Raw genomic sequence first — 16,135 nt, 5'->3', positions numbered from 1 at the left:
TAAATCTTTAATTTAGTCATTTAAAATAGCAAATATTATTTTTAAAATTGTACTTCATTTTAAAGAAATTGTCAATTGTTTTAGCCCCTTAAAAATGTCATTAAATTAACTTCTTGATAATTTTAAAAAATGGTAATAGAAAACTAAATAATTAATTAGTCATAAATCAAATTTTTTAAAAGATTAAAAAAATTATTTTAAAGACTCGAGTAATGTGGTGAAAAAAATTGAAGGATTAATTGGGGAAGAAAACTTTTGGAAGACTAGTGTAGTACGAATGTAACTTTTAGTGAGTTTTAGTACTGAACAACATTTTCGTTATATTAAATTCTGGCAATTTTGTTTTAGGTCAACAATTCGACCTTAGATGTAATAACTTGGCAAGGCATGGTCTTCTGGCTGATTCAGGCTGAATGCATCTCCTACCAGTAGCTTAGTTTCCAAAACGTGGGCCTTAAATAATGGAATGGGCTAAAACTGGACTTTCAGTAAATCTGCGGACATCGGTTGGGTTCCATTGTATGAGAAATTTCTTCACAGGCTCATAGCAAGGTAGGGAGGACTAGCCTTCACACAAGGCTGAACTAAAATCAAATATTCCATTTAATGTGTCATAACTTTGAGTCCCTAGTTTTCTCCTTGAGGTAAATGGATCCGGATCCCCTCGTTTGATTTAAAACATGAGCGAATGTATAAAAATACATGAATATTTTTGAAGAGATCTAGCGCGAAATAAATGTAAAAGTCTGCTGAAGCCAGAAGTTTTTGTGTTGAACAGGAAACATCATATTCTCACCTTAAAAGTTTAGTTGAAAATTAATAAATTAAAAACATTATCTCAGTGTCTATAAAGTTATTTTAAAAATGGCCGCTAATCATTAAATTAAATACATTGCGTTGCGTTCAACAATTTAATACGTATTAAGGGCATACAATAAAAATTAGTAAAATATATTTTTATTAAATTTTAAAATAGCTACTATTATTAAAATGTTAAATTTTGTAATTTATAATAAACGATTAAAGTTTTTTGTGAGTGGATCATGAAAACAGGGGCGATGAACGGCATTGTTCTCCATTTACAAGAAACGACAAGACGGTGGTGTCAAAGTACAGAAGGTGTCGTAATGTGGTTTCTGCAAACGTGTTGTGGACCAATGGCAATGGATAACATGAATTAATATGATGACGATAACTCTTCCGTATACCCCAATAGCTCCTCCCCATCATCGTTTCCCCAAATTGGCGCATCATTTAAACCTCAATTAATGACCTTTCTTTTCAATGCTAACGTACCCTCTATTTCAAAATATTCTCTTTTTTACCAAAAAATATATATTATTTTTCTAACACTTACTACATACACATAATAAAAACAATAAATCTTTTAATATTTATTATTTTTACTATAGTAAATTATATAATATTAATGATTTTTAATAAAAATAAATTATATATATTAGTTTTTATTGGGTGCTTTTAAATATATATATTAAAAAATTATTAACAATAACTTAAATAAGTTTATATTCTCATAAAATTTGTATTTTTAAAATGATTTTTAATGTGTTATGTCAAAAAAATATTAAATACATTTTATCTAATGTTTTAAATCATCATAATATATATATATACGCATATTTTTTATGATTTAGACATAATAAATTTTGTTTAATTTTTTAATGTGTCTTTAAGTCGATATTAAAAAAATTGGTTTTAAAATGGAAAGTATAGATACTAATTTTTTGCAATGTGTGTTCAGAACTAATTTATGTATGCTAATTTTTTTTATTAAAATTAAACATCACAAAGTATTGATAATATTAAATATTATAATTTAATAATAAAATTATTTATTAATTTTATATTATTACCTTTGTGTATATGTTAAAAAAACTAAATTTTATTTAACACGTTAATAAAACCTTTTTGAAAGTGATTCTCATAAAAATATAATTTTGTTAATCTCTTCATTTTAAGCATATAAAAAATTAATATTATTATCTTTCATATTATCTATATTAGAAATATATTATTTTTAAAAAAAATTATCTACTTTTAATTGCTTATAAATGAGGTTAAGATTTTTTAAAAATTTTATTGATATTTAATTTCTAATAGTTTAAAGAGATAAAAAATTAGTAACTATTTTTGTAATGACATGTTAATTTTTTACCATTGTAAAATGTTAAAGAATTAAATACTAATAAATTTTTAAAAAAATACAGAAGAATTTACTATCATTTCCATGCGTGATGTGTCACTTTAATTTTAAATTTTTTTCATGTAAAACATTTTTATTGTTTAAAATAGTGTTTTAGACAAAAATTACTTAAAATATAATAAATATTTAAGAGTAGTAATAAATATAAAAAGTATTCAGGGAGTGTTTAAAAATCTTTGGCAATAATTGTTTTCAACAAAAAGAAATTGTCACTTTCCTCAAACTAGCATTGAAAACTGAGTAAAACATTTGAGTTTTAGCATTGAAAACTGAGTAAAACATTCGAGTTTTACTGCAATGTCGATTTTAAGTTTTCCAAAGATGCAAGGACCAAAGACTCTCTATTGAATTCACTCGTCAAAATAAGGAAAATATTTTATAAATACTTACATCTTGAGTGAAAAAAATATACAAGGGAAAAATAATATATATAACATTTTTCTCGCAACTGAGACGAAACCATGTCAATAACTGTAGGGGTAAGTGACTGATTTGGAGGCATTTTGTAATTTTGTGGTGTGGAAATGAATAATGCAGGAATGGGATGGACCTACACTGTTGAGACGAAGAAGAAGAAGAAGTAGCCGTTGGGACATTGGGGTGCGTACAGCAACAAAAATATTGAAGAGAACAAAAAACAGTGCATAGTTGTGAGCAAAAACTAGCCGTTTGTCTTTGCAAGAAAACTAAGAAGCCTTTGTACCACCTGACATTTTTCCTCTCTCTTCCCAACACAAAGATTCCTCAACCCATCACGTGCTCCTTCTCACTCTTCCCATTCTTACTTAATCTTCATCACACTCTTGTTCCTCCTGTTTTATTTTCACTCTCTTCTCTCTCTACACTACTCTTATGGACATTTACACTACTACTAGAGAGAAGAACACCCACCAAAGTCTTTTACTTTTTCTGTTTTAAGCCCACTTCTTGTTTCTTTCATTGTTCATCTTTTGTTGTAATGGAGAACAAGTACCTGACTTCAAAATGTGTTTTTTACCATGGCCCATGTCATTATTTTGGGTTGTTTTTCTGCTGCATCTTGTGTTTGTGGTTTCTTCTGCTGCCAGTGTTGGGTGAAGAGCGCTGGGATGGAGTGGTTGTGACACAGTCAAATTTCTTGGCACTTCAAGCATTCAAGCAAGAGTTGGTTGATCCAAAAGGGTTATTGAGAAGCTGGAATGACAGTGGCTATGGAGCTTGTTCTGGAGGTTGGGTTGGGATCAAGTGTGCTCAAGGACAGGTTATTGTAATCCAGCTTCCATGGAAGGGATTGAAGGGGCACATCACTGAGAGGATTGGCCAACTTCAGGGGCTTAGAAAGCTTAGTCTTCATGATAACCAAATTGGTGGTTCAATCCCTTCAGCATTGGGTCTTCTAATCAATCTAAGAGGGGTTCAACTCTTCAACAATAGGTTCACAGGGTCCATTCCTCCTTCATTAGGTTCCTGTCCTTTGCTTCAGTCTTTAGACCTCAGTAACAATTTGCTCACAGGGGTAATCCCTTATACCCTTGGCAATGCCACTAAGCTTTATTGGCTTAACTTGAGCTTTAACTCTCTCTCTGGTCCAATACCTACCAGCCTAACTAGTTTATCTTCTCTCACCTTCTTATCCCTTCAACACAATAATCTCTCAGGCTCTATTCCAAACTCATGGGGTGGTAGCTTGAAGAACCGCTTCTTTCGGCTTCAAAATCTAATCCTAGATCACAACTTCTTGACTGGAAGCATTCCTTCTTCTTTGGGCAGCTTGAGCGAACTCAGAGAGATTTCTCTTAGTCACAACCAATTTAGTGGACCTATACCAAATGAAATAGGAAGCCTTTCTAGGCTTAAGACAATAGATTTTTCTAATAATGCCTTAAATGGAAGCTTGCCAACCACACTCTCCAATGTATCCTCACTCACTCTAATGAATGTAGATAACAACCACCTTGGCAATCAAATCCCAGAAGCTTTAGGCACTTTGCGTAATCTTTCTGTTCTAGTTTTGGGCAGTAACCAATTTAGTGGCCACATTCCTCAAAGTATTGGAAACAGTACAAAGCTTACTCAGCTTGATTTGTCACTGAATAATCTCAGTGGAGAAATTCCATCCTCCTTCAACAATCTAAGTAGTCTAAACTTCTTCAATGTTTCTCATAATAGCCTTTCTGGTCCAGTTCCAACTCTACTTGCCCATAAATTTAACTCAAGTTCATTTCTAGGAAATATTCAACTATGTGGATACAGCCCTTCAACCCCGTGTCCCTCACCAGCTCCTTCTGAAGGATCAGGAGGAATCCATGGTGTACCTTCTGAAACATCAAAGCACCACCATCATAAGAAACTAGGCATCAAAGACATAATCCTCATAGTAGCAGGAGTGCTCCTTGTAGTTTTGGTAACACTTTGTTGCATCCTACTCTTCTGCCTGATCAGAAAAAGAGCAACATCAAATGTAGAGGGTGGCCAAGCCACAGGGAGAGGGGCTGCTGCTGCTGCTAGCAGGACCGAAAAAGGAGTTCCTCCTGTTGCAGGTGAAGGTGAAGCAGGTAGTGAAGCTGGTGGAAAACTAGTCCATTTTGATGGGCCATTAGCTTTTACTGCTGATGATCTCTTGTGTGCAACAGCAGAGATAATGGGAAAGAGCACCTATGGAACTGTTTACAAGGCCACATTAGAGGATGGAAGTCAAGCAGCAGTGAAACGATTGAGGGAAAAGATCACTAAAGGTCAGAGGGAATTTGAATCAGAAGTTAGTGTTCTTGGCAGAATTCGACACCCAAATCTTTTGGCATTAAGAGCCTATTACTTGGGACCCAAAGGAGAAAAACTTCTAGTTTTTGATTACATGCCCAAGGGAAGTCTTGCATCTTTCCTACATGGTAAGTCTAGTTAGTTTGATATGCTAAGTTTGCTAATGATAATATTTTTCTTTTAGTTGTACAATGTTTAATCAGTATTTCTATGACGTGACTAAATGACACACAAACACACACAAACAAGACACATTTATATATAGTAATTTTTTATAAAAAAAATCATGTAATAACGGAAGATTCAATACATTAATTTTGAACACTATTTTTTTTTTTTAATAAAAGTTTAGGATTTAAGAATTTTTTATTATGTGTCGGTTGGGACTGCTGTTAGAAAAAGGATGTTTAATTTACCGATATTAGGGTTTTGACTGTGTTCCAATTTTGTGCAGCTCGTGGGCCTGAAACAGCAATTGATTGGCCAACAAGGATGAAAATAGCACAGGGCATGGCTCGTGGCTTGTTTGACCTTCATTCCCATGAGAACATAATACATGGGAACCTTACGTCCAGCAATGTGTTGCTGGATGAGAACACGAACGCTAAAATAGCTGATTTTGGTCTTTCTCGGTTGATGACAACTGCTGCTAATTCTAACGTGATTGCTACTGCTGGAGCATTGGGATACCGAGCCCCTGAGCTTTCAAAGCTTAAGAAAGCCAACACAAAAACTGATGTGTACAGTCTTGGTGTTATCTTGTTAGAACTCCTAACGGGGAAGCCACCTGGTGAGGCTATGAATGGCGTTGATTTACCTCAGTGGGTTGCCTCTATCGTCAAAGAGGAGTGGACAAATGAGGTTTTCGATGTAGAGCTGATGAGAGATGCTTCAACATATGGTGACGAGTTGCTAAACACGTTGAAACTTGCTTTGCATTGTGTTGATCCCTCTCCATCAGCACGACCAGAAGTTCAGCAGGTCCTCCAGCAGCTAGAAGAGATTAGACCAGAAATATCAGCCAGTTCTGGTGACGATGGAGCCATCCCTTCGACCAGTGAATAAATTTTGGGTGTTGGGCACGCACCATGGTGTTGACAACTTTTGCATTTATGTTTCCTCTTTAGGGCAAAACGTAGGGCTAGTTTAGGGTCTTAATTATTCTTTCATTCTTACATTAATTTTTGCCTGTTCGAGTGCTGGTGTCTGTACAGTTAGTGTTTTAAATCAGCAAGTGTTTTCTAAACACTTCATTTTATGCAAGTTCTTGTCCACCTCATTTCAATTCTCTATTCTTCAAACAATCAACAGCACAAGCCCAATGTTTTGACACAAGTCGGAAACGCAAAAATATAAAATAAAATAATGAACAAAATAAAACTGGAAAGTCCTCGACCAAAAAGTAATCCAAATACATCGAAATCTTGAATGTCGGACAAAAATAATAGGAGGATATTTTCATGTACAACAACTCTCAAGGGTTAAAATTAAAAGTTCACCTAATGTAGAAAGTATAAAAGTATCTCTGTGCTACATTACATTTTAGCTGCTATCTCTTGAGTAAGCGGTCGTTTCTTCTGCAAGCTTCTCCCACACAGCTGCCATCTTCTCTGCATAGCCTGCCTGTAAAAGGACGAAGTAGAATAGTTAAAATGAACGTTATATAGCTGTAACCGTAACCATATAATATAAAAGCCATCTTCCTTGAAGTAGAACGTTACTTGATTGACAACAAACCCTCGCAGCATGCTTAGGAAGTCGCTATGCCTCTCTCTGTCAACTCGTTCAAGTTCGTTCCTATTATTTTCCTGCAAATATTTTGACACAATATTCCATGATAAAGACTTCCCCAAAAATGGTTCCATAAATTTAAACGGATTTTTTTATTAGATCTGAACAAATAACAGAGATAATGGAATAAATTGTTAAGAGCTGAAGATCTGGAAAGACCACCCAGCATATATGGAATTCAACAAAAATGTAAATTGGAAAGTGAAAATTTGCTCTCATAAATTTCTCCTTGGTTCCATTGAAGCAACCCAAAGCTCTTGTGATTGTATTATTGACAGCCCAGAAGCAGATTAATTATCCAATATAAGTGAGAATAACAAATAGGAATCTGAGGATAGAATGGAGAAAACCAGCGTATATTGGGCAGGTGAATCACACCCTATGGAGTATGGAATATACTCTTCTATTGAGTCTAATTAAGCAGACTTAATCAGCTGAATTGTCATTTTTCATAGGGTGCGTCTACTAAGAATGTCTGGGCTCCCTCTTTGCTTTATATGTTGTATGCTTGAATTCTAATAGTAAAGCCTTCTTCCCAAGGCATATAATATATGTTATATATATATGTTATGTTGTATGCTTGGATGTTGTACTCACTGTCCATTGACGCTCTAAGTAATAGAATGGGTATTATTTAGCCTCTTATTAAGCACTTGTAACTCTTGCAGGACAAGTAATACCCTTTAAATTAAATTTTACCTAACTTGATTTCTCGTGGTTTAATGTTAATTAATTACTTAATATATTACATAATATTAAAAAGTACATATTTAATTATCAATTATTCAACCATGATCATACCAGTAAACCGTGAGCCAATAATGTCTTCACTACAACAATCAACTTGATTTTGTGAAAACGTTAGTCTTTCCATATTGAGATAGCAATAGATCTAGAAATCAAATTTGAATCTACAACCAAATCCACTATTGATGGTCATTTTTAACGGAAGCAGTCCTACAAGTGCATCAAAAGATGATTTTGATGGTATTCAAGTATTTTTACTTCACCCCAACACTTGTTCACAAATACACTTGCATTATAGACCACAAGAAAATCATGTGAACATGTAAATTCATAGCAAGTCAAATTTATTATCAAGGAGAAATGATACATATTTTTATTACAACCATTTATGATAATTTAATTGGTTCTCATTGATTTTCTACAAGGGATATGTGAGAGTTTAAAATTTAGTTAATATATCAAACTTGATTAAGTTATATTATGTCAAATATTCTCCACTGGGATATACAATTGCATCCATGAAATGAAAACAAATAAAGACAATAATCTACAATATATGGAGACACATTCTATAGTATACCAAAGAAAAGTTGAAAGGTTAGTTTTGAAAGTTAAAATGAGTTAATATGCAAGGGGAGAAAAGCTACAAGTTGCAAGAGGCTGAATTGCTGAATCAGTTTCAGAAGCTAAGGGAGAGGACAACCCAGAAAAAGCTAAGTAAAATGTTACCTTTATTCGTTCATACTCTTGATCTGCACAAATTTTAGCATTCTCGGTAACCCGAATGGCTTCTTTTAACTCTTCAATTTTCCGCATCCTAGACTTGTCTCCGCCAAATATTTTGGATGAAGCAACTTCAAGCTTTTCAACCCGTGAATGTAAAGAAGCTAGTTCTGATGACAGTGTTTGAACTGTCAATAATGCACTTGATCTGTCAGAAAATGCATTGTTGACCGCTAGCATTGTTCCAAGGTATTCATGTAGTTTATCCTGCAACATAAAGAAGATATTACACATCAACAACAGAAAAGAGATAGGGATTATACCAGGAGGCTAACAAATCTGTCATCATGAAAGTTTCCATCATAGATTTATAAAGATGAGAAACTCTATCATAAGAATTAGTACTTGCCAAATGTTTGATTGTTTGTGTATTCAGCTCTCTATATAACCTGCTTGCCTTAACAGCTGCAGTTGCCACATTTTTCATGTCCGCAGCTCTTACTCTCTGAGACTCAAATATTGCTTCTTCCGTCTCAAATTTAGTGAGTTTTACAAAAGCCAACCCTAGTTCACCCATTGTTTCACCCATGTCTTGTTGAAACTTGACAAGGGATTCAGCCTGCAAGTTAATACAGATAAATAAAATCAAGCCCAACAATCAAAGAAGGAAAAACAACACTATTCTTATTCAGTTACATGCAATAAAAATGGACATCATAATGCAATTCCAAAAAGGAGTATATTTAGAATAAAAACCAATAATCACTGTGACACTTGAAGCGGAATGTTTTTCAATTCAACCAAGTAATAATAAATTCTTTTTAAAGCTCTTTTAAGAAGCTACTTAGAAAAGTAATTATTCCCCCTACTCCCAACAAGCATTGAGGAAGTGTTTGCAAATTGCAAGAACCTATAAGGAGCTTATTCACACACACTCATTAAGTGCTTAAGCAAGTGTTTACTTAAAGCTCGAAAGCAACTTAAGCCTACTTATCAACTTTTTTTTAACTTATTTCAATAAAATTTGACTAAGCTTACATTAAAACAAGATTACTGAATATCCTTTTCAAATAAGTACTTACTTAAACTAATCCCTCAAATGCACCCTAGTCAACTACTAAACACAGAAGCCAAAACAAGAGAATCATAAACCTGCTGAGAAACATTGCTAAGATTGTGCTCAAACTCCATCAACTTATCCTTCCTTTCCATGAACTCCTTATCTTCCTCCACAACCAATGGCTTTGTACCACCCCAATCATTGGCAACACTCTGCTTTAACTCCTTGAAAATCCTGAGCAAGTCCCTCCCACCCTTAGCAGGCTGAGCCACGTCATCACCCCCCGCCGTGGCCACACCCTCTCCCCCGAACAGCTGCCGCGGAAGCTTAACGGCGCCGTCGAGCATCCTCGACGCAACATCGGTGGTTTTTGCCAGCGGCAGCTTCCCCTTAGCCTCCAGAAACAGCCTCAGCTCCTCACTCTTCCGAATCACAGGGTGCATCGCCAATTTCCTCAGGTACTTCTCCACCGCCATCCTCCTCTGCTCCACGAATTCCTGCTTCTGCATCACCTGACTCTCCACCGTGCTCTTGTCTGGCCTCACCGGAATGAAAAACCCCCGGTAAGTCTCGGACAACCGGTCCGACAGCGTCACGACATCGCGGAACCTTCTCCGGACGGTGAATTCGGAGCCAGGACCTCCAAATTCGGGCAAATTGGTTCGAGTTGTGATGAGGTAGGTGTAGTAGGTGTTGCCGCCGGGAACGAGAGAGTTCGCGAGGTCCTGTTCCTTCTGAGGATCGGTGACGGAGATGTGGAGGTAGTCGGAGCCGGATAGGATGGGGTTTTCTAGGGCTTGGTCGTGACCGTTGGAATCGAAGGAGGTGAAGACGGCGTCGGCGTAGGAGGGAGGGTCGAGGAAGGAATTGAAAGGGGAATTAGGGCTTTGCGGCGTTTGAGAGTGGTGGTGGATTTCGTCGTCGAGGATCAGCGACTCCATTTCATCGTCTTGGGAAGCGTGAAGCATTGGAGGTTCGTCGAGGTGGTCCTGATTCATCATTTTCGAGGATTCGATTATAAGGTTTCGTTGCGATTGGAAATCATGGCGAAGGAAGGTTGAAGAAGAAGAGCGAGAGTGAGCGAGTTGTGAGTCGGAGTTCTTGGTGAGTCAACTCGCGTGAGAATGAAGAATGGGATTGGGATTTAGGATAGGAATGGGCACAACCAAACCTAGCAACATGAGAAACCCGTTTTTCTCGTGTGCCACGCCCTTTCTTTCATGCAACCAACCAAACCATTAAACAAAGGGCCAAAACTGGTGCCACTCGCAGACGCAGTGTTTTCAGGCTTCCCAACAAAACTACCTTCGATAACGCTCAATGTATTTGCATACGAGTTTTGTTCTAAAATCGATTGACAAGTGTTTCTTTGCAAATTCTTTTAGTTCTCTAGTTTGCATTGTGATTATGTTATTACCAGTTAACACTACATATCCAACAAGGCATCTTTCATCCCTATTACCCTCTCACTCTTTTCCTTAAAAAAAATCAAATCAAATCAAATTCTTACACGCCTTTAGTTTTTGCTATTGTTTTAGATGAACAATTTTTCTTGTTTTTAGTTTAATTTTTCAAAAAACTACAAATATTTTTTTACCAAAAATAATTTTATTCAAATCGAGATATAATTAGTGTAACGACAAAATTATAATTTTACTTTAACAATGTATCAAATTTTTAACAAATATCTAATTATATATTCAACATTCTTTTATTTCTATCTTCCAAGGTCGATTTATCAACCTTAATATTGAGAAAAGGATGCCATGACAAACCGTGTGGACTACTCTGTAGAGCTGCATTAAGTTGTGTTTTACAATTGAATATTTGCAACGTTAATCTTACTGCCTTAATCTCGTGCGATCATTTGGGATGAGGAAGCTAGATATTCTGAGCCCAAATCAAGACCATTATATGAAGGTTAAAGAAAATTTAAGTTGTAAGAAAATACCGAATATTTCAAATCTTTTGTCAATTCTCATTAAATCAACTTATTTAATTAATTATTAATTTAACTTTCAGCAATATTTTCTATTACTTTTCTTTTCTAATTCACTTTCTTATCATTCTCTAAAAGTTCTCTTATGAGCCTTTTCTTAAAAATAACATTATGTCATTATTGATAGGACTAAAGATAACATTTATCAATGTGTGCAGTGTATTTCTCTTTATGAATGTAATAATTAGGGTACGACATTTGAATTACAGAGTTTTAGCAGTATAGCTGAATGATGTGCATGTGAAGATGTTTGCTTTAATTAATGCGTTTGAAATGAAATATTTTTTCTTTCTTTTGATCGAGCTCTTGTCCTAATCTTTCAGAGTTTCTTTTTTTGGTTCAACAATCTATGAAGGGTAACCTCCCAACATTTTGTTAGGTAAGGGTTCCAACTGGGCCTCCATGGGCCCAAAACTAAACACTGTTGACCCAAAAAACAAAAGCCCTTCAGCAAGCAAACCGCAGTCCATATGGGAGATGTGTATTTGATCCAAAAAAATTTGGAGATGTGTAGCAATCTATTGATAAGGCATAAGATAGTTTTATGAACATATTGTTGTCGCTTTTACCAATTTTTTTATTTTTGTTCAACCTGTTCATGGAATAGCATTAACAGCTGTATGTCAACTCTGCACTTGACTTTTGCATCAATAATTAGTATTTTACTGCTTTCTTTTCTTAGTGTTCAAATTAGTATGTTGAGATTTTAATTGATTTGTTGGTAATCAATCGGTGTAGTGGGTCTCAATGATTTTTGTCACACTAAATAATTCAGCTTGTACTAGAGAAAACAATTTTTGTTGATGGAATTTAAGTTAGGCAAGTAGTCACACGCATATGACGAATTGTCAATGGGCATTTCTCCATATACAACAAAATCCATCACATCCGATTATCCTTAAATCTCTCGACATAATTTCTGTGAGCTTATATGTTTGTAAAAAGCAAAAGGTAGCAATTAAAGGTTTATGTGACAGCGGGGTTAGCAAAATCTTAAGATAGTATTTCTGTTAAGAACTTAAGATGCATATCCGTTAATCAGACTAATTTGGAGGGAGAAGATGAAGGAAGAGAAATGTGGGGAACTTCCTAGTCAAGTTGAGAAACACAGAAGGAAAACTTAGATCAAAATTGATCAAATAAACATTTAATTAATCTACAGCCTTAATAATATTCGTATGCTCTTAGTTTCAACGAAACCTGAGTGGTCAGTTTTGTGTAAATCCAGTAAATTATAGTATATTTATAATTAGTTGATGTGGTTAAGTATTATGACAGTTCCCAATTGCAAAGTTTCTGGTCACAATATATCAGATTTATGTCCAAAAAAGTCTATGTACCTCCAAGGCATGCAGCTGGTGTGGAACAGTGATGATTCTTGCAGCTGTGCGATATCTTAGGAATTTGGATAGATATGTGCAAAGGCCTCAATTATGTTTCAACTTTTTATTTTAACAATGACCATAAAAGTTACAAGAAATACAAACTTTTATCGAACTTTCACTTTTTTTATATTTATCTTCATTTTTCTCTCTCTCTTCCTTTCACACATTTTATAGTAAAAAAAACGTATGTGTCAACATATAATTTCAAAAGAATATATTCTCAATTGCATTTTTGCGATCTGCTGATCTCATTCAGTGATCATCCTGTGCCGATTGAATTCTAAATATTTCGTTTATGCTTGCAGTACTAGTGTGTGTATGTATATATATAAAGCACTTTCTATAAGGTATTTCGACAATCTCCTTTGCCTCTGTATAAGGTATAGCATAATCTATGGAAAATTTCCCCATTTGTTATTCTCGTGGTTGTTACTAATTTAGAAACATTCAAATATACATAATTTTAGGAATTCATATACAATTGAATGTTTAAATAAAAAAATGTTATTTAGGTTAAATTTAATCATATTTTTATTCATTTATGATTATTTAATGCATTTATCTGCTTCAATTAAATTTATATTTCTTTACTTTTTTATATACAATATGTCTTTACTTTAATACACCTTTAACACTTCATGTAAATAATTTACTGTAATAATATTCATGTTTCTTTATTTTAACCCACCTTTAAAATTCTTTCTGAAATAAATTTATACTGTCAATTTTTAGGCATAGACTGATGAATTTATTATTTTACCATAAGATTTGTCCTTTGTAGCACCAACCAGGCATTAGAATTTTTTTGCCTTTGTGACATCAATTAGGGTGTTAGATGCGTCACACATGGAACGTGCACATAAAAGTTCATAAAGCATTATGGTGAGTTCGATGAACTTGTAAAGATTCTCTCACATTGAAACCCGTTTTGGCCTTATGAGCGTAACATGTGCATTTTACAAGAAAGTAAAGACATCATTTTGAGCGTGGTCTTTAAGAAGGTCCCATTTCTGGTAAAGGCGTAAACAGCATAAAAAATGGATTTCTTGTTTAGTTTTGTTTAATCTCCCTAATTATTTTGGATTAGAGAAAACGTTGACGGTGGATTAAAATTGCCCAAGTTCACACCCACTTATAACTAACCACGAAAATGCAAACCCAAGAAATCAAAAACCAAACTAGAATAAACAAAAGGATATAGGGAAATAATTATTTTACCAGAAAAATAAAAAGCTTTTGCGAGAGAGACCAAGCACCAGCAAATTTTGACAAGGAATTGGTTTCTGCTCTTGTGTCAATTTTCATCTTTCTTGCTTTATGTTTTTTCACACTTTGTATAACGACTTTTGAAGTACTTCATGTTTTTTCCATCTCTAGAATATGAGAAAGTCAGTAACAAACTCTACCAACTTTCATATATGATGCTCATTCTTTTTTTTCTTGTTCACCTATCCAATTGGTCATTTTGGTTTCTCTATCTATCTTGTGTTAATCTTTGTCACACTCAGCCTTATTTTGACATGCTTTCGTTCTCAGCATCTAACGGTTTTGTGACAAACCAAAATAATATTTTGGGGGCTTGGCTAGATGTTGTTATCAACTCAAATGTAGCCATCAGCCATCTATCATACCACTAAGAAACTATAACTTCCTTTATGGAGATAGAATGAGACACAACTAGAGGAAATGTTCTATCTTCCTTCTGGTTTAAGATTTTATATATTGTACCAATACACGTCTCGACGAACTCTAAAATAGACTTGTCCAACCTTTTTCACGTCCTTTACGATGTCAAAGCATTGATGTATCGAAAGATCCTCATCCTTGTGAGGGTCCAGGGTAGCTAAATCACGGATGCAACTATATATAAGATATCATCAATGAAGTCAAATTAATATATCTTGTATTAGTTACGCACCGGCAATGTTACGATAAATATACTTTGCCTTAGATCAAATGCATTAATTATCAACTTTTTTTTGGAATTCATGTGAGTTATGCATAAGAAATTAACTAGTACTCCTTAACTAATAATTTTGTAATTGAATTGGTTATCATTATGTAAGTACTTATAATGCATTTGGGGAATCTAACAAATAGATCATTAGGGAAACCAAATCCTTCATGGCATGGTCAAACATCTGAAATAGCGTCAGCGATGACATTTTAGTTTAACATGTGGCGCTATGGTGATCATCCCCTGATATTCCTCAAAGGGATGAAATTGATTATACATCAAAGTACGTATTCTTGAGTATGACAGGTTTGTGTCTTACAATTCCCCGTTGATCGTCCATGCTTGAAATGTTGGGAGACAAGCCACCTAATTTAATACTCTTTATGTTGCATTTTTCATGAGTATCTCTTAACTAAATTCTTGTTGGACCCAATCAAATCACGTTAATTCTACACTATTTTATTTGCTACGCACCTAATGGCAGTACCATTTTTTTATATTTTTTATGTTAGTTTCTTCCCTATCAATAGCCACTTGAATTAGACAAGACTGTTAGCCTAAATATCCGAACATACGCCTTCTTGAATAACTAGCCACTTAAGAAGAGGGTACCCTAAACATAGAAATAGTCCAACATGAGATTCAAAGTTTAAGAAACAACCTTTTTAACCTTCATTGGTTAATTATAGATCAAGGCAATACTTAAGTAGGTAAAGAAGGGTATTTAGTCTAAACAAAGGGCACACTATGTTTTCAATTGTCCTAGTTGTTTTTAACGTGTATCACTTTTCCATCAAACGATTACCAATCTTTTCAATAAGGGCTTAATTTTCTCCAACCACCGAAAGAAAATAAAAAAAAGTCAAATTGGACTGACACAAAATTAATTTGCACTCTTTTTCACTTTCCAAACTTAGCTTACAATTAAATTATACTCAATCCCCAAACAAGAATCACTAGATAAAAACAAGGTGCATTACGTTTGACGGCGGCAAGGTTATTTGCACTGAAATACATGCTAGTTTTCTACAGGCAAACCATTTCAAGCCATATGTTAACTAATTGACAACAAAGATATGAATGATAGGACAGCTTGACTTGGACAGCAAAGGTTTTTACCTTTTTGCTATGCTTTTATGTTGTGGTCCCTTTAAAATGTCGCATACTTTTACAAGAATAAAAAGATCAGATTGTACAGCATAAAATGCCTATTAAAAAGAAAATGATAGTGATAAATTAAAACCCGTCTTAACTATTCCCTGAGCAAGTTCTCAAAGCAATTATACTTTGACAAAATTCAACCTTTAAATGAAGACTTGAGAAGCAAGCATTCACAAAGGTAATTAACTAGTGGGTGCAACAACTTTTATAGGGTTGAACTAAGTTTCTTAGAGTGCCTCTGACCAATTTGCCTTGACAAAACCTAATCTGCCAACTCAATGACTCCATCTCTCTCCTATAAAAGCATCTTCAATCCCACTCTCACATCCATTGCAATTTGCAACCATAA

The 16,135-nt window shown here is 34.5% G+C and overlaps 2 protein-coding genes across 3 annotated transcripts; one reads left to right on the top strand and one right to left on the bottom strand.

Moving 5' to 3' along the window:
• The first annotated feature begins 2,490 nt into the window (after positions 1-2,490).
• On the top strand, positions 2,491-6,028 carry LOC113874500 (probable leucine-rich repeat receptor-like protein kinase IMK3). The gene is made up of 2 exons (XM_027512722.1): positions 2,491-5,091; positions 5,418-6,028. Exons 1-2 carry the CDS (start codon positions 3,183-3,185, stop codon positions 6,026-6,028), a joined length of 2,520 nt encoding a protein of 839 aa, XP_027368523.1. The 5' UTR covers positions 2,491-3,182.
• Positions 6,029-6,236: 208 nt separating this feature from the next.
• On the bottom strand, positions 6,237-10,680 carry LOC113846968 (sorting nexin 2A-like). 2 transcript variants are annotated; one of them, XM_027475765.1, is made up of 5 exons: positions 9,377-10,680; positions 8,634-8,843; positions 8,231-8,491; positions 6,685-6,771; positions 6,237-6,586 (listed from the first exon to the last, which is right to left on the bottom strand). In XM_027475765.1, the coding sequence occupies exons 1-5, from the start codon at positions 10,283-10,285 to the stop codon at positions 6,506-6,508; spliced, it is 1,548 nt and encodes a 515-aa protein (XP_027331566.1). In that variant the 5' UTR covers positions 10,286-10,680; the 3' UTR covers positions 6,237-6,505. The 2 variants fall into 2 exon arrangements, with proteins under 2 accessions (XP_027331566.1, XP_027331565.1); XM_027475764.1 differs by having other exon boundaries at positions 6,307-6,771; positions 9,377-10,635.
• Positions 10,681-16,135: the final 5,455 nt, after the last annotated feature.

This window comes from Abrus precatorius, unplaced genomic scaffold, assembly GCF_003935025.1.
Source record: "Abrus precatorius isolate BTA unplaced genomic scaffold, Abrus_2018 Scaffold8, whole genome shotgun sequence".
Lineage (NCBI taxonomy): Eukaryota > Viridiplantae > Streptophyta > Magnoliopsida > Fabales > Fabaceae > Abrus > Abrus precatorius.
The sequence above is the reverse complement of the archived record's forward strand: the minus strand, read 5'-3'. Positions and strand labels throughout refer to the sequence as shown.